The sequence below is a fragment of the Scophthalmus maximus genome, chromosome 16 (assembly GCF_022379125.1).
Source record: "Scophthalmus maximus strain ysfricsl-2021 chromosome 16, ASM2237912v1, whole genome shotgun sequence".
Classification (NCBI taxonomy): Eukaryota; Metazoa; Chordata; class Actinopteri; order Pleuronectiformes; family Scophthalmidae; genus Scophthalmus; species Scophthalmus maximus.
Window position 1 is genome coordinate 5825773 of NC_061530.1, and position 20864 is coordinate 5846636.

Below are 20864 nucleotides of genomic sequence, written 5' to 3' on the forward strand. Positions count from 1 at the left end.
ATGAAACAAGAGGCACACAGTACAGGTTTTGTAATCCTTCCCACGGGAACTTTATTTTTAACGCTCAATACAGATACAATATAATATCCATTGCCCTTAACATTATCTTCTAATCTAATATGAACATTCTGGTAAATTGCAATTTATACATCGTGTGCCCTGGAGATTCATGGTCACCAGTGGTAAGTTAGCTTCCTGGAAACCTCCCGTGAGAGAAGCACAGATCTGGAGACTGCATTGAAACAGCCTTTTTGGTAAAACGAGGCTGTCGTAGGGGTTTGCACCGTTTCACATGACGGATAGAAATGGACAGAGCGGAGTCCAACCGGTCTACAAAGCAACTCCACTATCTTTGTTTCAACGTGTCACCTTCCCGGGTGAGCCCCGAATATTCAACACGTTTGTTTTTTTTTAAACGGGCAATCACGACGCGCCCTAGAAATCGTTCTCCAACATGGCTGAGGTCTGTAGAGGCTCGTGCCATAGAAATGTAGGTAAAATGCAGGGGGCCACTGAATTCACACACGAAGCTCAGTTTACAGTCTTCTAGAAAGAAAAGGAAATAACCCTGACAATGTCTTGACTGTTACGGCAGAATATCTCAGCCTCTGCTTCATCAATTTTTACCATCCGCTTTTTTCCTGCTGTCTCTTTGCAAGACTCCAAACTTTATTTTAATGCAATGAGACATTTACATTAACGGTATTACAATGTAGCCAGCCTTATCCGTTAAACTAGCGATGTTGTGTTCGTGGGATTTCTTCACAATAGAGAAAATATAAAACAATACTTTATAGTAATTTATTACATGACAAGTCTGTACAGTGTCCCAGTGTTGAAGGATTACCATCAATACAGTCAGTTTGGTTATGTAGCTAACCGTCCACTGCCCCTGCCTGGTAGACGTGGCTTTCTAGGAGGGACTCGCGGAGGGTGGATCAATAAGTCTCAAATTCGCAGCTTCCCTTTCCCCTGGCCCATTAATGGTACATTTTAGAATACAAGCACCAGTGGACGAAGACAGGTGAGGGAGTGTGTGTGTGTTTTAGACCACGCAGACGCATCCCACGTGTAAATCATGGTTCGGAAACATTCCATCATCAGTGCGAGCCAGCGAGACATGCGGAGTCACCGGGGAACATGCTGAGGTCACGGTGACCTTAAGGGTCAAAGAGCAGCAACTACCCAGGGTGCGGCCTTCCCTCCTCTCCTGACAGTTTGTGTAGTTGGTGGACAGTATTGGCATTTAGCAGCATTTTCTCAACGGGAAACACTCGCCGGGACTTGTGAAGGGTAGTTAGTGCGGTTTGCCTCCGTGTGGCAGTACGGCGGATCTGTGATCAGTGTGGGTGAGCAGTTTAACTGTACAGTGCTATGACAGGCCGATGAAGAGCGCTAAGGCTCGCTCTCCAACTGGAGCATGCGGACGCGTTTGTCTTTCCGCAGCTCCATCTGATCATCTCTCGTGTTTCGGAAATGAGCCTTAGCGGTCAAGCAGAACTCTGCCAGGAACAGCAGATTAGATGCACTATATACATACACATTTACATCGAGGGACACGATGTCCCAAAGTTACTTTACATCAGGCAAAGTAGCATTGGCTTAGCCCCCGTTTGACTTTCTTCTATTATCATTGTTTAAATTATTATTATTATTGCAATTGAGTCTCAGAAATTAGCGTCTCTTTTTTCTGCAAGATAAATTGTTGATCTCCGGTAAAAGCCATTTAACGACACTTATTTAATATGAATTAATAAATCAGATCTGTTACCAGTGTAAAAACTGAAACACCATTTCAACTTCCAACAACTTAATGATCAAGCTCCCTGTAAGCCGAAGAACCAGATTTGCAAAGCACTGATTTTATTATTCATGGATCATTTTTTATTGGCAAAACATTGAGGGCAGCCTCTCATTTTAATATAGTGCTGACTGTTATTTTTAACAAAAGACACATTCAAGTTATTCGTAACTTAAATCTAATTTGGATTAGCTTTCACCTTTTGCAAATGATTGGACAAAAGGATTCGTATTCACTGAGTGGATTCAAGGTGATGCTCCTGAACAGCAACCAGACATTTCCGGATGACGTGTTTTTTTGGGGGTTGGGGAAACAAGAGTTACAACTAAATGGGTTGAAGTCGCAAGTGTTGTTCAATGACCTTTCGGGTCTATTAAAGCCCATCGAGGATTTATCTTTCACGAAAGCGGAGGCTTAACTCTTTGACGCCAATGTAATGATAACATATGAAAGGCACATGCTGGGGCTTGGCAGTGGATGTGAGAGACTGTCCCGATCACGTGCCGAGACAAGCTCTCACAGATTGCATATAGGATTAAAACACGGAGAAAGGGGTAAAGCCACACCACCGTATCCATGAGCTTTCAGAGAGAAACACTGATGCATACTCGTTTGTCTACCTTGAGTGCAGGTGCCGACAACAAACATTGTGTGTGTAGGTGCTAGTCGGCATAGATCTGTGCATGTCCACAATACAGAGGTGAACACACATTTGCATACATACAGTCCCCGATTTTGTTCATATGTCGTGTGTCACTGTTGAACATTTTATTTGGTAGATTCTATATTGGTGTACAAGTTCAAGTATGTGTGTATATATTTATATATATATATACACACACACACACACACACACACACACAAACAAACAAGCGCGCGCACACACACACACACGCCTGTATACTCTAACTCCTTTTTCATCACATAAAGATTCATTGCATTTTACTAAGACAATGTCCTCAGTTTTTATCTGAAGGCTGAAGATGGATGATAATATTTCAAGTTTCACTGACTCTAAATGAGATGATGGAAGGTGGAAGTGTTTGCTTTTAACAATATTCATCTTACTGCACTGGAGAATTTGGACTCAGTTCCTTCGAAGTTCTTTGGAACATGCGACTACACAAGCGATCCTCCGTAACTCTGAGGTCAGTCCACATACATAGGAGATGTAGGAGAGGCGGGTATCAGATCCAGGATGCGACATACGTAACTGGCGACGTCCACGAATCGCTCTTCGTACATCAGAATGAAGGGATCTTTCTAAAATGGTAAGAGACACAGAACGTTGAGGAAACATCACTGACGCCATCAGTCCATCATCCAGTCACAGCTGATGCTCCTGATAGGAAGCCTTTTTGACGCTAGATATGAATTCTAAAATATGTATTCAACGGAGTGCCAGGAGGACAAGATAAATCATAATGCATGTCCATCCTCCATCCATCGATTATCTATATCGCTTATCCTGTAACCTTAATCTGCATGTCTTTGGCATGTGGGAGGAATTCGGAGAACCCACACCATAATGCATGTACTTAAATGGGCAGTAAGTGATTTTGGAGAAAGCTTGTTTCTCTCTTTTTGTTGTTGTGAATTTACTGCTCTGGCTGGGCTGCGAACCTGCGCCTTCGGGTATGGGAGACCGACTCGCTAACCACTAGTCCAAAAGTTACAATATGCACTGGCAGTGTTGTTGGTGCGACCGGAGCCATTTGTTTTTATTTCGATGTACGGAGCCTAAACACTAACTCCCCCTTGAACATTTTTTAGAGGGAGCAACAATTTTGAAAAGCTAACAGTTCAGTTTGTAAAACATATTTACCAAAAATGGTAGACGTGTTCAGCAAACCATTTACACATCCAGCGAATCTGGTTACTAAAAAAAAATCAAGTGCTGAAAACTATGCTCTATCTAAATAATGCATTCCGTAGATGGGGGACGTGGCAGCAACTTTAAAACAATAACATGACTGTGTTCAATCTTAGGTACTAATTGGAGAGATAAGTGTTGAAACTGTAGAGCAGTGCAGGAACTTACCAGAAGCTCCCTGTACTTTGGCCTTTTTGATTCATCTTTTGTAAGGCTGGACAGAAAAGGAACAAGAGCGTCGAACACCGTCAGCACAAGTATTCGGCGGCAGGCCACGTTGCATTTTAAGACTTCCATGTAAAGAAGCAGCTAGAAACTCAACTCTCAGGGGTCTTAAGCTAATTATAGTCAAATGTATCTAAACTGTACATCCATGGTGAAAGTGTGAAATGGTAAAAGATACAGTAGGTAATGTACATCCTTTTTGTTCAATTCCAGTGAACACAGACCTGTCCACACACAAAAACAGTCCTTATATCTCTAAACAAACCAATAAATAACTACGTTCTCACGTCGTCATATTTCTAAATTTATTTTAAAATGATATGGGAAAACAATCTTAACTGAAAGGTCCACTTGCGTCTTCCAGCACTGTAAACTGCTTTAGAGCTAATGAGATATATACAGACAGATGACTTTGTTCCACACTTGAGAAAACCAAGCAGACTCAATCCACTAATGAAGACTGGGAGGTGTGGTTGAAAGCTGGAGAAAAGTAGCGAGTGGATCTTGAGTGAACTACGATTCCCAAGGCCAAACGTCCAAGTTCGCACATTTAGGCCAGTCACGATAAGTATAACAATATTATTGTAATTCTAAGACCATCTTTTGATCCTGAATCATGTGAGCTTGCAGTTTAGGTCTATTGGTCATTGCATGTGCAAGTCCTACACGATTTGTGTTGCTGCTGAGAGAAATGTTATCCAAAGTTTAGACTCGCATTTCGGCCTCAGACAAAACAAGCAATTTGATGACATGGTGCCTTTAGAAAAATACTAATACTAAAATATATTAATACTTACATTTTCTGACATTTTCTAGACCAAACCAGTAAATGATTAATCAAACGACGAGAACTGATGAGAGGATAGAAGCAGCGAGACTTGCTGGACTGTTAACTGTCGACATTTATCCTTATGGCAACAAATACGCATGTAGACACAATGGTTATTGTAGTCAATACAAATTATTGAGTTCATCTTCATGTATTGTACGATAAGTCGATACCGTAATTATTGTGACAGGCCTATGCACACTCAAGTTTTAAAATGTTATTCACCGATGGAGGATGTTGAATTGTTAATTTCATACACTACACTGATCAGAAGAAGCCTTTGTATATATTCCACAGATTGCAGGTGCGACTGAATGCGACGGTGCTTACCACAGGTTAACGAAGTTGATGAACTTAGGGGAGAACTGCCTCTCCTCCGAGTTGCTGAGGTGAGGAGGCTCTCCTTTCACCACTTGTGTCAGCTGGTCAAAAACACTGTTCCACTTGGGATAGGGAAACCTTCCCGTGGCCAACTCATACTGAAAGCAAACACAAACCAGGGTTTTTTCGACAGACCGACTGACAGACTCTTCTTAAACATAACAATGGTTCAATTTCCTGACAGCCCCACTTGTCTTACCAAGGTGATTCCCAAGCTCCACACATCCGACCGGACATCATAGCCTTGTCTGGAAGCACTGGGGTCTATCCTCTCGGGCTGAAAACATAGACAAGAAGAGGCTTTGACTCACTGAGATACTTCACTGACTCCCACTGGACAGTTTTTCACCGTACCTTCCTTTGGAACAGAGCCCTTAATGAGCTCAAGGCTCAAACTAGAATTGGCACTCGATGGAGCGCGTACCACCACTGAGGCCGGACAATGCCACACATGATTGTCTGGTTCTTATAGTTGAAATAGAAAAGAAAAAAGGAAATGGTCTTTCATAAGTGGCAACCCACCGCGACGTCACCCGTCGGTTTGTGAGCTGCCTTTCTGAAGCCTCGGGTGTCACATTTTGACTAGCGCCATGTAGTTGTTGTTGTTGAAACCAGATGTAGAATTTGGGATGGGGTCTGTCTGAGAGCGCGTCCACTGTGCGCCCACCTACGCCTGAAACATGCACTTTTTGGAGAGACAGGCTGTAAATCACGGTGTATCCACGCTACGGTGCTTTATCGTCCATTTTACTCCAAATGAGACTATAATTTACAAAGTGACCCTGATGTTGTATTGAAGAAGACTTGAAACTAGAGATTGAGACCATAAACTCCTCAGGAAAATGTTTACTGACGTTGTAAAGCAAGACAGAAGTAGAATCATTTTCTTATAGACTTCTATAGTGATGGACTTCTTTTTACAACCAGTGAGATGCCCTCTGCTGGTGATTCCAGAGAATACAGACTTCAGGCCATTTTTATATACAGTCTATAGTTGTTCCCATGCACAGACCCCAGCCCTCCACCGTGTTTTATGGAAATCGGTTTCAAAGGCTTTAAAATAAACCAAAAACCAAACCAACCAACAGTGTGTGTGTGTGATGTAAACATGTGTGCTTCTGTCTGATTTCTGCTTCTGCTGCATTCACACATCATGTGTGAAACATTTCTAGGCAACATGACAAATGCAGAAGAACAAAAGGAAACTCTGAACTGTGATGAAAGATCCTGACGTCTGAACGTGAGGATCCCTTTGAGAGTGAGCTCAGGGTCCTTCACACCTTGGTGGCTGTGGACTCACCGCCATGTAAGGCCTGCAGCCTGCGTCTCTGGTCTTGGCTATGGAGTCCACCAGCTGACCACTGATGCCAAAGTCGCACAGCTTGATGTTGCCCCTTCTGTCCATGAGAATGTTGGAAGGTTTGATGTCTACCATGACAGAAAACACACAAGGCGCACAACGTGAAATAAGTGGGATTTGTCCAATTTCAGGTTTTGGGTGAATCTAAATGATACAACATCCATCTATAAAAACTTACCTCTGTGAATTATTTTCAAGTTTTCTTTTAAGTGGTTCAGTGCTTTAACGGTCTGTGGAAGACAAAATGAAACACTTCTTGGTCATTGTTTTCTTGAATGATTAAGAAAATGGAATCAAAATAAATGAGGAAGAAGTGAATCGTCAACTAACCGCTAATGTTATTTTGCCTAATATTTCCTCTGGAATGACTTCATCTAATGCACAGTATACATATTTGTAGAATTTGTCTAATGAGGTAGCCATGAGTTCCATACAAATCCAACAGTCCCCCTGAAACACAGAGCCAAAGGTTAGTTTTCCGTTTCTGTGACCACCATGAAGTTTAGGACGACAATGAGAGGATAATCATTGCAACATTAGATTCCAGAATGTTGCTGCGGGATGGGGGGGTTAGTCGGACCTCTCTGAACAAAGCGCCGTAGAACTGAACAATGTAGACACAGTCACTGCTCCTCATCACCACGTCCAGATCCATCAGCAGCTGCTTCTGCTCCTTCACATCCACGGTGGAGCGAATCCTCTGAGGGACAAGACGACATGGACACACGTTTACACTTCTGACTCCACTCACACTGCCCACAGCCATTTTTAATGTGTTGCTATGGCTACACATTTTTGATTAATCTGATTTTATTGTCATGAATTAATGAATCTTTAGTCTGTCAAATGTCAAGAATAGGTGGAAGGGAAAAAAAAAAATGACAACTCCCCAGAGACTGAGTGAGGTGATGCCTTCAAGTGTCTTGTTTATGACCTCAGAAATACCTCAACTAGTGGAAAAGGACATTTTTGAATTAAAAAAAATACAATTAAAGGGGCAGTAAGCGATTTTTGGGAAAGCGTGTCTCTCTCTTTGTTGTTGTTGTTGTAGTGATTGAACTGCTCTGGTCGGGGCTCGAACCCGCAGCCTGGGATATGTGAGACCAACACGCTAACCACGAGGCCAAAACCCCTGAGCAAGAGTTTAGATTCAGGTATGGTGTGCCTATTGGAGTAAGAGTCGTTCAGCAGGTCACCTTGACAGCCATGATCTGGCCCGTGGGTTTGTGGACCATGTTGTTGACGGAGCCGTATGCGCCACGACCGATCTCCCCGAGGTCTCTCAGATCCTCCGCGGTGAAGTCACAGTGCTGCTCGGGGGAGATCTTCAGCTTCCCCGACGACTCGATGCTGTGTGTCAGTAGACGCTCTCTGGGCAGAGAGACAGAGACGAAACTGAGCTTTTTTACATCCGGTAGGGAAAGTCTAAAAAACAATAACAAACACGTGGATGAACACGTCCCGCCTCAGCCCCCCCAGAATTATGAAGGAGGTGACGATGGAGGTTGTGTGGCTCATGAAGGGAAGAACACAGGTGTCGTCTACTACAATTGACACAGTCGTCTTTGTACACTCAGAAGTCATAATCTCGATACTCTCTCTGTACATCTACATCGTCTCAACTCAACTGCTTTGTGACAGCGCCGCCTAGTGGTACAAAATAGCAGATAGAAATGATAAGAAGAAAAAGGATGCAGAGCAGGAAATCCACTGATTCTGTCCAGGGAAATTTTCATGTGTGTTTAAATCATAATTACCTCCACCAAGGAAATTATATTTTCACCCTGTCCGTTTGTCAGCAGGATTACACAAAAACTACGGACTACATTTCTACGAAACTCGGTGGAAGGATGGGACATGGGCCAATAAAGGACCAATAAAATTACGGTGCTGATTGTTAAGCATTTTCTTATTGTGAGATTGTGGATTTTTATAGAGGTTGCCGAGGAAATAACTAATGGATCTTGATGGAAAAAAACCCGGAAAAAAACATTCAGGCATATTTAGGGGACTGATTTTTTATGAGTGTGTGCCATTTGGTTTGGTTTGATTACATTTAGGGAGACTGTCGAGCCCTGGCAGAGGTATGTGCTCCACTGAGCGTCATTCTGGTTTTGTTTATTTACAAAAAAAAATCCACAGATTACTCTTAAACTTTTAAAGGCTTTCATAGTAAAAAAAAAAGACAGAAAGAAAGAATCAACATCAGTTTTCAGCCAGTTGCAACTTGCTCGTTCCTGGAACCTGCCGCAAAACAGGATACACTGCTCTAGATGGAACAGAGGCCGACGACAGAGATGTCGGGACGTCCCGTCCCTCGTCTGTACTCACATGTGAGGGTTTTGGAAAGACGGGGCTGGCGTTGGGGGGAGCGGGAGCCTGGAGGCCGGTTTCACAGGGGGGTTGGCGAAGTTCAGCTTCAGCGCCTTACGTTTACCTGGCAGGGCCGAGAGAGAAACAGATCCAGATCCCCACGACATGCACGCTACACTGTGTGTTCAACCAAGCAGGGGATAAAACGTCTCATCTCAGTAACGCCTGACTAAACACACTTGAGATAAGCCTTTGTTGTACATGTGCAACAAGCAATATTTAGCAATTGAATGCCATAAAACTCTGGTATGACCAAAGTACCAGCACATTATCGTTTTATTATTATAGTATTATTATACTAATAGGTCACATAGAGGAAAGTGTAACTGTTGTGGCGTCAACGTGGTTGAAAGATTCAGCCTGTTTTCATACAGGGACTGACGTCTAGGTTATCTCAAGTTCAGAGGAAGCACAAAATGCATTTCGAACACAAGCAAAGTGCCCAAAGTGCCCATGTGTACAGAGGTTCCCAATACTCACACTCTGCACCAGTTCTATTAGCTGTATACAAAGTGCTAACCACTACACCACCGTGCAGCCCTATCTGTATACATATATGTAATGTAATTATTTGTTTTGCTGCGGAGGCAAAAGAACTGGTGAATTGCTGCAGGCGACTGATATTGGGAATCCCAGTCCAAAATATTTCCATTAAGAACTTCTTTTTTTTTCAAACCTGAACACTTCCTGTCGGACATCAAAGTGACCCAACACCTGAGACAGCACTTGACTCAGATTTAAGATTGATTCAAATATAATCAAAGTCATATTTGTTACAGCTGAAGTGGACTGAAGTGCGTTCACAGATGGTGTAACCTGTGAGTCTCTTTAACATGATGGAGCTCCAGAATGTCACCGGTAACTAGTCTGAGTGCTGCGTTCAAGTGTTGAGCTCTCTTTGCCGTGCCCTGTTCAACCACCCCTCGAGCGCAAACAGATCCGTTAACCTTCGAGCCCCAGTGCACAGGAATCCCCCTCGACCATTGGCTGAATTTGACAGTTCATAGCAGTGAACAGTGGACAGACTCCCCAACTACCAGAGCACCACACAGGCCGCTTCAATAGCATACAGTGGTTTCCCTTCACCTGTTCCGTCCGACTAAATTTGAGCGTGATGAACACGTGAACTAAGAATGTGTGGAGTTGAACAGCAAAGCAGATCAGACTGAAGAGAAACATGGCTTTGGCTGAAAGGCAGCGAGGGAAGGAAACCACTTTAGACTACTGAGGTGTACCCACAAATAGCAGAGAGGTCGGTGTGCTTTGTGTGCGAGTCTAGTGCTTACTTTGGGATACTCCAGACAGGCTTATCTGAAACCCTGAAGTAAAGAAAAAACATTTTACTACATTTTCTCAGGGCCCCTTTATGTGCCAAGTGGGTCATACTTAGCAAGTGCCATCCCATCAAGAGTCAAAGCTGAAAGCAGAATACGGGGGCAGGTTACTTTCAGTGGGCTTCAGCCCATGTGAAAGAAGCATCGTTATTATGGAGGGTCCGGCTCAGTTGCACTGCCACCGACTTGATGTGGTTCCATTGTATTCCCATCAGAATGAGCATAAGCTCAGTTTTAACAGGTTCTTTCATCACTGTCACCCCCTCCCCCCTTGCAGTTATCACTTCATTGCTATCTCACATTACATGACAAAAGTGGCTTGTGGCGTGCCGCTCCTGTTTTAGTGGTATAGGCGTTTTCTGAGTGGTTATCATGCTGCTGCTCTACTGGCATATGGTGCTTGTGAGCAGCACTGCCCATCAGCCATGTTCCACTGGCAGACAACGATGCGGGCTATCAGCATGCCGCTGCTGTGTGCCACGCTACCCGTTCTTGTTTCATGGCCACTGCAGAAACTATCTACATTAGCGTGGCGTTATCTCTGTGGTGTGGTGATGTGGGACATTGATGCTCTGACCTGGCTCTACGTCCACATTGGTTATGTTCACTTCCATTTCTTTGGATAAAAGAGACATAGCGGCTTATTACTATGGAAGAAACTGATGGGGCTCGGAGCATTTCGGATTGTTCATCACTTCACCTCATTTTGGAAGCCCCAGAATCAATAAAGTAGCCAGCTCAAATATGCTACTGCTCGTTATCACAGGCCAACTTTTTTCCAATTGTCCTCTCCTACCTTGGTGGTAGAGGGCAGGTGTGTAACCATTTAATTTATTTTTTTCCAAAATCCCTAGGAAAATGGAGGAAACCCACAGCATACGTCTCCCTCTCACAGAAGCTGGCTCAGTGAAGGCCTGAACAGGAAGTGGCCCCCACAATTTACACATGGTTTGAATGGGAATACTAAAGCTAATCTGGGCATTGTCGACGCCAAAAAAAGACTCACAAATATCAGTCCTGGCATCGACCACCAAAACATCCGTATCGGTCGGGGACCCAGTAAGAACTGTCATTTGCCAGTGGAACAAGAGCAACATCCGATTTTTACATATGGCGTACCAGTCGGACAGCAGTGATTTACCACTAGTAATGAACCGGTGGCAATAAAACACGGGGGGCACAGCATTAGGAGAGTTGTGTCTATTGATAGCACACAAGTGATAATCTGTCAATGAGTGGCACACAAAAAAAAATGGCCACATTTTGATGTCTGTGCAGCTGACGGGACGGGGCGGGACGGGACGGGGGGCTGCTCGATGCAGTGTCTCATCAGATGGGGTCTGTCTACTGTGTCTACGTGGGGTCACTCTAACATGGACACTAGGTGAAAAACATGCACATGAGTTGATACAAATGGAGGTTTCCTTCTTTCTTTCTTTCTTTCTTTCTTTCTTCTTCCCCCGGAACAGAAAAAGGAAAGAAAAAAAGGAAGGGATCAACAGAAGAGGGGGGACAGGGAACATATTTCAAGGGACGCCTTCGCCAGGACGGGGGCCTCGGCAAACACGGTGTGACACGAAAACAATTACCTCCGACCGCAGACTACAAACCTAGTGAAGGAAAAGTGTGGAAATACCTGTTTCATTCTGACATCTCCAGCAGGTGTTGGGCTCTGTGAAGGGTTTAGATGAAACATTTGACACAACACATCTGGCACAGAGCAACAACATGCAGTACCACTGGACACGAGACTGCTCTGCTCCTCACTAGGTCCAATCAATGGGAATGCTGCCCATTGTCAACACATCCATTATCGGACACGACCCTGCCTGACCGTGCTCCCCCCTCCCCACCGGTGGAATTCTCTCTCTCTCTCTCTCTCTCTCTCTTCTCTCTCTCTCTCACTCACTCACTCACTCACACACACACACACACACACACCTCCACGGCTTGTTTAACGTGTGGATAAACAAAAAGGTGTGGTGTGCGAAACGCTGCTAATTCAACATTAGCTGAAGCTAACTTGACACGCGCCGAGCTGCAGCCAGGAGCCTCGTTAGCTTTACCAGTCCCCACCAGCCGGTATTTGTCGTAGCTTTTTTTTTCTTCTTTTTTTTTTTTACATTTTAACGGCTGTTACTTAAAATTCGAACGAACGACAACGAAATTTAGTGAAGTTAGCGCTTCTTTCGGCCGCGACCGGGCTCTGGGCTTCCCCCTGTCCGATAATGGATGCAGAGTGTGTACTCTGGGGCTAGGGTTCTAGCTTAGCTGGAAACGTCGTCCAGGCACGTGTGCATGTATATTGACGAGAGCGATACATAAATCGTGTTGGCGCACGAAAGGCGCGTTGTTTCGTCACAGACGAGTGGGCCGTTTGTGTTTTCATGTCCTCGCGTTGATGACACGGGGCTGACGTCTCGTTAGCCACATAGCAGGCGTCCGGCACCTCCGGGACGCCGACGGCTCTTTAACGTTTGGGTCTCAGCATTCGAACGCGGTGGCTTTAATCTACGTATCAAACTCAATGGTGAAGTTATCGAATCGTTGTTGGGTTTTTTTTCCAGCTCCGGGCAGAGCACGGGGGTCTGGGTGAGGACGGGCTTCTTCTTTTTTGTAAGTGTAGGCCTTGGTTGTACTTTGTAGCGCCAGCCTTGGTGTCGGGACGTCGCTGAATAGACATGTATTGAATTCCGCCCACAGAACGTCCAAACGTTGGGGTTTGGGTTCGGCGTCTTCGTGAGCAACATGGCAGACTCGGACCCATGAGAGAGGGGAGACTTCGCCGGGCCCGTCGGCTCAGCGGCGGGGCGGCTACGTCCCCTGCTAACCCGGGACACCAGCCTGTAGCGGCGTCACTTTATTTTTTCAAAGGAACGCAGGGCGATAGCGGATAAGGCGAATTTTCAGCCTTCAAAATAAAAGCGCAGCGCCGCAAACCGTTCACTACACTTGCTGCATGAACATGTCAAATTGACGGCTGTGAATTGATACTGAATTATGATTAGAGGCTGTGCATATTCCAATACTGGAACGAGTGCAATGCATCATATTACAAATAAAATGTGTAGGAGACACCCACCTATAGGATAGTTTTCTGTACAACCGGCCATAAGGCTTGGCAAACCTAAACCAAAGTCTGCAATTTGCTTAAAAAAAAAAAAAATTAGCAGCTCATTAAAACGTACGTTGAGTTTAAAAGCTATATTTACTGTACGAGCTCGATTTTGTTTTATTCATAAACGACGAGTGCGCCAGAACTTGAAGAATTTGATAGTTCTGACCGGAAGTACTCAATCATTGTGTCCGTCTTGACTGTGGTGTCGCTGCTCCTTGGTAAGCTACAAGCTACCTTTCCCTCCCAACCGCGGCGTCTCCAGTGGGAACGGAACAAACATGGAGTACAGGCCGGTGTCGCCCACCTTGCATGCTGCTGCTCTGTGTCTGCTGGTGGAGTTGGTGCGACGTGGATCCTACGACGCTGCCGCGGTTGCCGGAGCCCGTGGAGTTGCTGTCAGGACTGAGAGTCGCCATTGTTGTGTTGGACTCCGGCAGCGACGCTGCGCTGCGCTCGGTCTGCCGTGCAGAGAGTGAAACTTCGCCCCCTCTGTCCGCCTCCAGATGGGACAGTGCGCCGCTTGAACGCAGCAGCGGCACCACGGCCACGTCTGTGCCGCTGCTGCCTTCAGGGGCTATCGGAAATACAGCGAATCACTCTTCGCATAATGCCTTCCCTTTTTTTTTTATCTCATCACACTCCCACGTCGTATATTGTATATGAGGTATCATCTCAAATCCCCACTTATACTTGTTAGTCACCAACATAAACCAGTTAATCTATCTTGTTACAGTGGAGTAGCTCTTTGCATATTAGGTTTTTTCTTCTTCCTTTAATTTCATTTTGCTGTTGCATTATTATCACTGATAAATGTGCAATTGTGTCATCGTATGGTTAATCCAAGGTTCACATACAAGCGTGTCAAGAAAATCCACATCCGCATTTGCCTCGGAGATGGCTACAAATACGAAATTGCCCCCTACAACTGCCTGTCGTCAACTTTACTTGGGCAACTCCATGTGCTAGTCAAGACAATGTGATTCAGATGAAGCTCCCAGCAAAGGCTTGTAAATCAAATTGACCTTGAGTTAATATCATGTATAGTACCACCAATCGACCCAGTTCTTACTGTTTGATGTACTCCTTATGCAACTTTTTCTGTTTGTCATGTTTTGTATTAAGTTTTAGTTTTTGTCTTTATCTCTTTGTCTCTTTAGTTAGCACACAAAACAATTCGCTATGAAGTGACCAATGACCTATTATTACATTGTCATCTGGGACCAAAAAACCCCACAGTTCACTGATCAGAATTAACACTACAGAAGCTCCCTGTCATATTAATTATCTGTAACAGTGTCAAGAGACGTGTCATGTTCAGTGTATGTGCATGATCAAACCTGACTTGATATTTGTCTCCTCAGAACTCAAGTCAACTTTTTCCCCCCTTTATTTCAGGTAGAAACTTTGTATCTACCACGTTCCTGTGTAACCTGAATGCAACACAGAATGGCAGTGATAAGACAGAGACATTCAGCTGGACAGGAAGGTGCAACTACTGCTGATGTGAAGATTGAATTCATTTTTTATTCATTAGACAGTTCTACCTTATAAATACTGTTTTTCACTTATCTTGAGGGCATATATGTTTATCAGTTATAGTGAGCAGAACACTGCTCTTATAAAACGTCTTATTTGATAAGAGAGTCAGATTTGTGCAATAAACAAAACTTGCCAAGAGGCAGAAATAGAAAAATCAATTCCTCCTTAAAATACATAAATAAATATAAAGCTTTAATCTTTAATTCCCCACAGCAGCTAATGTATGGACAGATTCCAAGGTCTGTCAGCAAACATTAAAATCAAAACTCAAGTGCAATAAAATATTTTAGGTACTAGATTTGTTCTGCTGAGGTAAGTGCACATGACAGCATGTGTCTACAAAACACAGCAGATAGTCTGTGTCTGTGTTTTTGTAACTCTTAAGGCCTTTTAAATTTAACTAGAAGGGTGTAAAGTAATAGGAGATAAAGTCCAAGGCCTCTGCTATGGGATGGGATGTAGATGCAAGTCCTCTATGATCCAAGTTACTTTGGTGTCATGGAAATAGAAACACTCGATCTGCGATCCTCCCGCTCCCTTTCAGCACCATCCTGTCCTCGTACACAGACACCGTGCCGAAGGCGTTGCTGTCAGGCGGAGTCTCAATCACCCCCTCCAGCGTCAGGTGGTGCACGCCCGTTTCCTTGTCCTGGCAGTATCCGCCCTCATGGTCGTGTCCGGCCATGAAACACACCACACTGCTGTGAGACTGTATGATGGCCAGGAGCTCATCGTAGTTCCATGCCAGGCAGATGGGGTCCGTGGAGGACGGGTGGACAGGGAGGTGACCTGAGGAAAAACAAAGAAATACATATTGCTTTTTATTGAAATGTGGTAACATAACTGCACATATGACATCCACAGATTCAGTACTATTGTTGCCCAATAAAATTTACCTTTCAGACACAGTGGCATGAAACAAATTCAAACTCTAAGACCAGATGTTATCCTCCAAAAGGAATTTGAACCCGTTTCAAAAGGTGGACAACAAACAACTACTGTAGGGTCCCTACAAATTTCCAAACACACATTTGGTTTTCAAAAGTCTACTTGCTGATAATTAAATACAAACCAATTTGTTTCAGTTTTAATAGGTGTGTCTGTGTGAGTAAACTATTTACTGACTCAAATGGAGAGATGCCAGGAATAACAAATGATCAGATTTTTTTGAAAGTGACAGGTTTCACTTACTGACAATAGTGACTCTTTCCCGCTTCTCATCAGCCGAAGACAGCACAGAATCTAGCCAGTCCAGCTGCTCTTTACCGAACCCACCATTGAACATGGTAAACCTCCGCTGTAGGCCGTAAAGTTCTGCAACGAGAACAAGAAATTCATCATCTGCTTCCTCATACACTCTTTTGGTGTGTGCACACGCAAATTTTTCAAATGGCGAGAATGAAATATTTGAACTTGAGCAAAATATTTCCATGACGCGATGTCGTGAAAGCCAATTAACGATGAGATACTTTAGCGAGTAATGCGACGCTAAAATTCACTTTGCGTTTGGGGTGAACGCAGCATTAAGCTATGTCCTGATTAAAGGGCTTCCAGCTTTAAAGGCTGCATTCAAAGACTGATTGCGCCATAGCAACGCGACTTGGCTGTCCCATTTCTAATGCTGCGTCTTCGCGTTATATTGACTTTGTATGTGATCTCGTTGAGCAAACAAAGACAGCCGTCAAACACGTCCCTCCAGTCCCGACCAACAAAGGATCTAAGGGCTGGATCCTTCTCAGGCCAACCTATCACGGGATTCATTGAGCGCCACGGACAAAGCTAACGAGCTAGCTATGCTGGACAACCGAATTGTAGTAAGTGAAGCAGCTTAAAAAGCAGCTAACGTTGCAATGGTAAGGGCAGGACAAGCTGGTGACACAAATGGAAAATCCTCCACCAGTTCTTCTAAATATTACACACTGTAGCTTTAATGGTTAGATAACTTTTCTTTGATACATACAGTTTGTTATCTGAACTGTCCCTGGGGTCTCCATGTTACTCTAGTCTTTGGATCGTAATGTGGCGTGAATGAAGACAGTGAAATCACAATTTCGTCCCTCCGTTGTCACAAATCTGACACTGGTTTAAGCCAGGTTTGGCTGCTACTTTGATGCCTAGTACCAGTTTGTCAACGTTGAGCGGTGTAAAAACAGACAATCGGCAGATTGCACGTGGGTGAGGCAAATCCCATTCCTGCCTAAGATTATCATGTTGTTCCGATGAACGACTACTGGTGGCGGTAATGTGTAAGGAAACATAGTGATGGTCAAGCTTCAATTCAGGGGCCACATTCTTCGAAGAACTCGGTCTTCACAGAGTAGACCATGAAGGACAAACTGAAATAAGATGGTCTGGTCTTCAGAGGATTTCCTATTTGTGGCACCAGTTTGTCCTCCCCTTACTATGGCAATGTTGGCTGCTTTGAGCGGCTGCACAGGTAGCTCATTAGCTTCTACGTCCGCGTGCAATAAACCCTGGGACAGCTTCACCTAGGAGGGATTGGAACCCCGGTTTCTCGGGAATGGAAGGACACAATTCTGGGCCGCGTTTGAAGGAGCCATAGAGATGGACAGCCTAGTCACAACACTGTGAATGTGATCAGTCTTCAAATGCAGCCTCCGAAGGATGCGGGCCCCTGAATTGGAGACACAGCTACCGATGGAAGAAAAGCACTATTTAAAATAAATGATGATATGGTTCATGGTGGATAGTTTTCAAAGCACTGGATATAAACAAAGCAGTGTTTCTCAACTGGCCTAGCCTCAAGACCCACCTTTCACCTTAGACATGAAGTTGCGACGCAAATTTCTGAAAATTGTTACTCACCACAAAATCCGTATTTAATGTATTCTGTGTCATATTTTCATTTAGCTGGTTTAGCAATTTTTTCAAATTCTCTAGAAGCCCGTGTTACTCTGACCCATGCGCACTTGCTGGGAAACGTGTGATGCGCCACATCAAAAATGTTTTTTCTTTCATGTTATTCTGTAGATTTGTTGTGTTTTGTGGATCATATCATTTATGAGGATGTTTTTGTTGTGTGGTTAAATTTAATTAGAGATTAAAGGCATAAATGCACGACCCACTCAAAATGGCCCTCCGACCCACCAGTTGAGAATCACCGCTTTAGAGTGATTACAAGAGGTAACATGGTACATGTTCAACCACATGTGTAACAGGAGCCCAGATAAAGGAACTCTGAACTGTTTCAGTGACGTCAGGTACATATTCCTTTCCTGACATTGTGAAACCAAGCAACTGATCACACAAGACCAACGAGGAGGGCTGTAGCAACAAAAACCCTGGCTTTATCTGAATAAAGCAAGGTGCTTTAAAATGCTTATCTCCTTTTTATTTGAAAATAGGGGAGACAATGTTATAATTTCTCTTGAAAGCTAGTCTCCAAGGGCTGCACGGTGGTGTAATGGTTAGCGCTTTAGCCTCACTGCAAGAAGGTTCTGGGTTTGAATCCCGGTTCAAACCAACCAGGGCCTTTCTGTGTGGAGTTTGCATGTTCTCCCCGTGTATGCGTGGGTTCTCTCCGGGTTCTCCGGCTTCCTCCCACAGTCCAAAAACATGAAGAATGGGGTTAGGTTCATTGGAGACTCTAAAGTGACCGTAGGTGTGAATGTGAGAGTGAATGGTTGTTTGTCTCTGTATGTGGCCCTGGGATAGGCTGGCGACCTGTCAGGGGTGAACCCCGCCTCTCGCCCAATGTCAGCTGGGATTGGCTCCAGCGACCCCCCGTGACCCTTGAATGGATAAAGCGGTAGACGATGGATGGATGGAGATAGTCTCCAAAAGCCAACGTCAGCTCATTATTGGAATACTAATCAAAGCAGAATAGAAATACTTGTACTAATGTACCACACTGACCCTGTTTATTAATATGACGATGCGCTGTTTTGTATAGGCTATGAATAAAACGAAAGTTGGGAGTGATCGGACCAGCATACCCGGGGGGCAGTTGAGGTCCTCGTTGTTGTTGTGCTGTCTGATCAGCTCCATCGCGCTCCTGTACTGCTCGCTGGACTCCTCTCTTCCCAGCAGGCTCACGTCGTAGGCGTCCAGCACCACGAACGCGAAGCCGGGGAACGGGCTGAAGCGGTAGGCGTAGATGTCCGCGCCCGGGCCGCCGTCGGCGCGGGGCGGCGCCGTGTCGAGCCTCGAGCCCAGCAGCGCGCTGCGGCGGAAGTTATAGAGCTCGTGGTTGCCCCACACATGGTGGACCGCCGCGGCGCCGGGGCCGGAGCCGAACGCGCCCAGCACGGTGTCCAGCGCCCGCTCCGAGGCGCCGTGGCCCTTGTTGAAGCCGTCGACGATGTCGCCCAGCTGGAGGATGAAGTCGGGCTTGACGGCCGAGTCCGCCCAACTCCGCTGGGCGTTGCCGAGCAGCTGGAGGCTGCTGCGGTAGTGCCGCCGCCTCGAGCGGGTGTAGTTGTACCCGTCGTCGATGTCCGCGTACTGGATGTCCGCTATCACGCCGAACGTGAACAGCGGCGTTGGCCGAGCGCGGTCGTCCATTCTCGACGCGGTGTCCGAACTGAGTGTTCGGAGGGAGTCTGCTGCGACTTGGGAGACACTCACCACCACGAGCCGGTTGCCCGACAACCTGGCCGCATGATGAAGAGCTGCCAGGCCCGCTCACTTTTCACGTTCCTCTTTCGTCTTTCAGAGTGACTGTAATGTAGCCAACGCACAAGGGGAAGTAATGATTACACACACAATAAAAGCAACAACTTCCGGTCCTGTATCCTTCAAAATAATGCCGCTTCAAAAACCTGACGGTAAAAAAAAAAAAGTGGACGATGGTGTAGCAACACGGCCGCACACTTCATCAAAACAACTTTTATTTCTCCAGGTAGGTTTCGAAGAGTTTTTGTGGGGTGTCCTAACTATTACAGGAGTTTTGTCACCGTTGTTATTTTTACCTGCCCGCTGCGAAATGATCGTCGCAAATGTCACTTTACCCTTCACGTTTCCGGTTGATTTCTGCTCTGCGCACAGCAGAAAAAGTTGTCAAATATAGTGCACCTTAACCTTTAGTTTCTGTATTGGATCACCTCGTATTATCAGTTCATATTTAATTTGGGGCAACCTTGTGCCGTTCATTTCCCAGAACCCAATTATTAGACAGGAAGTGGATCCTGAGCCATACCAAAACCAGACATACCTGTATTTGGTTGAGCTGCAACAGTTGGTCGATTAATCGCTTTGTAATCGACTACTAAATGAATCGCCAACTATTTTGATAATCCATATAATTGGTTTGAAGTGTCTTTTTGACAGCATATGTAATGATAGTAGTTGATGAGGTCCACATCATTTGTTCTTTGGATGATTACTTCAGGGGCCTCTTGATAACCCTTTGACCTTTCCTTTGAAACGCCCTCTAATCTTCCTTTTTACCATGCATGACCAGATGTTGCATAATACCTTCTGAAGTCCTATATAAGTCTATGTTTTACGAAGTGTGGACAGAGTTGTCCCTTTGGCTGGATGCTCTCCCAGCTCTGCAGGGCTTGTATTGATGCTGGTGTTTTTGTAATAAACCTTTATGTACAATCAAGACGGTGTCGGCGGACTTCTCTTCAATACATCTTCACATCATCGCTACTTAATATACAACAAGTTCAAGTATGGAAAAAAGGCAAAATTCTTGGATTTCAGCTCCTTATATGTAAATATTTTCTGGTTTATTTTTTCCTCTATGACAGTAAACTAAATATCTTTGGTGTGTGGACAAAACAAAACATCATCTCTGGATTTGGGAAACATGATCGATATTTTCACCATTTTATGGACCTAACAATCGAGGAAAACAATCGACAGACTAATCGATTGTGAGAATAATCGTTAGACACAGCCCTAAACTGATGGTGTTTTCCTAATTTGCTTGTGTTTGTGCGTGTCCATGTTTAGATTTCTCTCCAGGTTTTACAGAATTAAGATCATGTTTCACCAAACCAATTAAATGTCACTGAGGAATAGTAATGTTATTCCGCACAGCGCCACAGGAGGCAGCATCTGC

The 20864-nt window shown here is 44.7% G+C and overlaps 2 protein-coding genes across 6 annotated transcripts; both read right to left on the reverse strand.

The window, feature by feature from the left end:
- Positions 1-22: 22 nt before the first annotated feature.
- On the reverse strand, positions 23-13860 carry map2k4b (mitogen-activated protein kinase kinase 4b). Of its 4 annotated transcripts, XM_035611626.2 has the most exons (13): positions 13599-13855; positions 11813-11848; positions 10129-10161; positions 8801-8906; positions 7666-7840; positions 7050-7169; positions 6800-6919; positions 6648-6699; positions 6410-6537; positions 5309-5386; positions 5059-5207; positions 3843-3888; positions 23-3064 (listed from the first exon to the last, which is right to left on the reverse strand). In XM_035611626.2, exons 1-13 carry the CDS (start codon positions 13708-13710, stop codon positions 2951-2953), a joined length of 1269 nt encoding a protein of 422 aa, XP_035467519.1. In that variant the 5' UTR covers positions 13711-13855; the 3' UTR covers positions 23-2950. The 4 variants fall into 4 exon arrangements, with proteins under 4 accessions (XP_035467519.1, XP_035467522.1, XP_035467520.1 ...); XM_035611629.2 differs by lacking the exon at positions 11813-11848 and having other exon boundaries at positions 13599-13860; XM_035611627.2 differs by lacking the exon at positions 10129-10161.
- A 938-nt stretch (positions 13861-14798) lies between these two features.
- Positions 14799-19783, reverse strand: adprm (ADP-ribose/CDP-alcohol diphosphatase, manganese-dependent). 2 transcript variants are annotated; one of them, XM_035611632.2, is made up of 4 exons: positions 19765-19783; positions 18790-19513; positions 16025-16147; positions 14799-15622 (listed from the first exon to the last, which is right to left on the reverse strand). In XM_035611632.2, the coding sequence occupies exons 2-4, from the start codon at positions 19355-19357 to the stop codon at positions 15330-15332; spliced, it is 984 nt and encodes a 327-aa protein (XP_035467525.1). In that variant the 5' UTR covers positions 19358-19513; positions 19765-19783; the 3' UTR covers positions 14799-15329. The 2 variants fall into 2 exon arrangements, with proteins under 2 accessions (XP_035467525.1, XP_035467524.1); XM_035611631.2 differs by lacking the exon at positions 19765-19783 and having other exon boundaries at positions 18790-19552.
- Between the last annotated feature and the right edge of the window lie 1081 nt (positions 19784-20864).

Coding starts and splice junctions, on each gene's coding strand:
- map2k4b (XM_035611626.2), bottom strand. CDS start 13,710: ATGGCGACTCTCAGTCCTGACAGCAACTCCACGGGCTCCGGCAACCGC. Junction 6,700..6,799: donor TAGGCAAAATAACATTAGCG/GTTAGTTGACGA, acceptor TGTCTTCCACAG/ACCGTTAAAGCACTGAACCA. Junction 6,538..6,647: donor CTTGAAAATAATTCACAGAG/GTAAGTTTTTAT, acceptor CTGTCATGGTAG/ACATCAAACCTTCCAACATT.
- adprm (XM_035611632.2), bottom strand. CDS start 19,357: ATGGACGACCGCGCTCGGCCAACGCCGCTGTTCACGTTCGGCGTGATA. Junction 16,148..18,789: donor GGACCTCAACTGCCCCCCGG/GTATGCTGGTCC, acceptor TTCTCGTTGCAG/AACTTTACGGCCTACAGCGG. Junction 15,623..16,024: donor GGAAAGAGTCACTATTGTCA/GTAAGTGAAACC, acceptor GTTTTTCCTCAG/GTCACCTCCCTGTCCACCCG.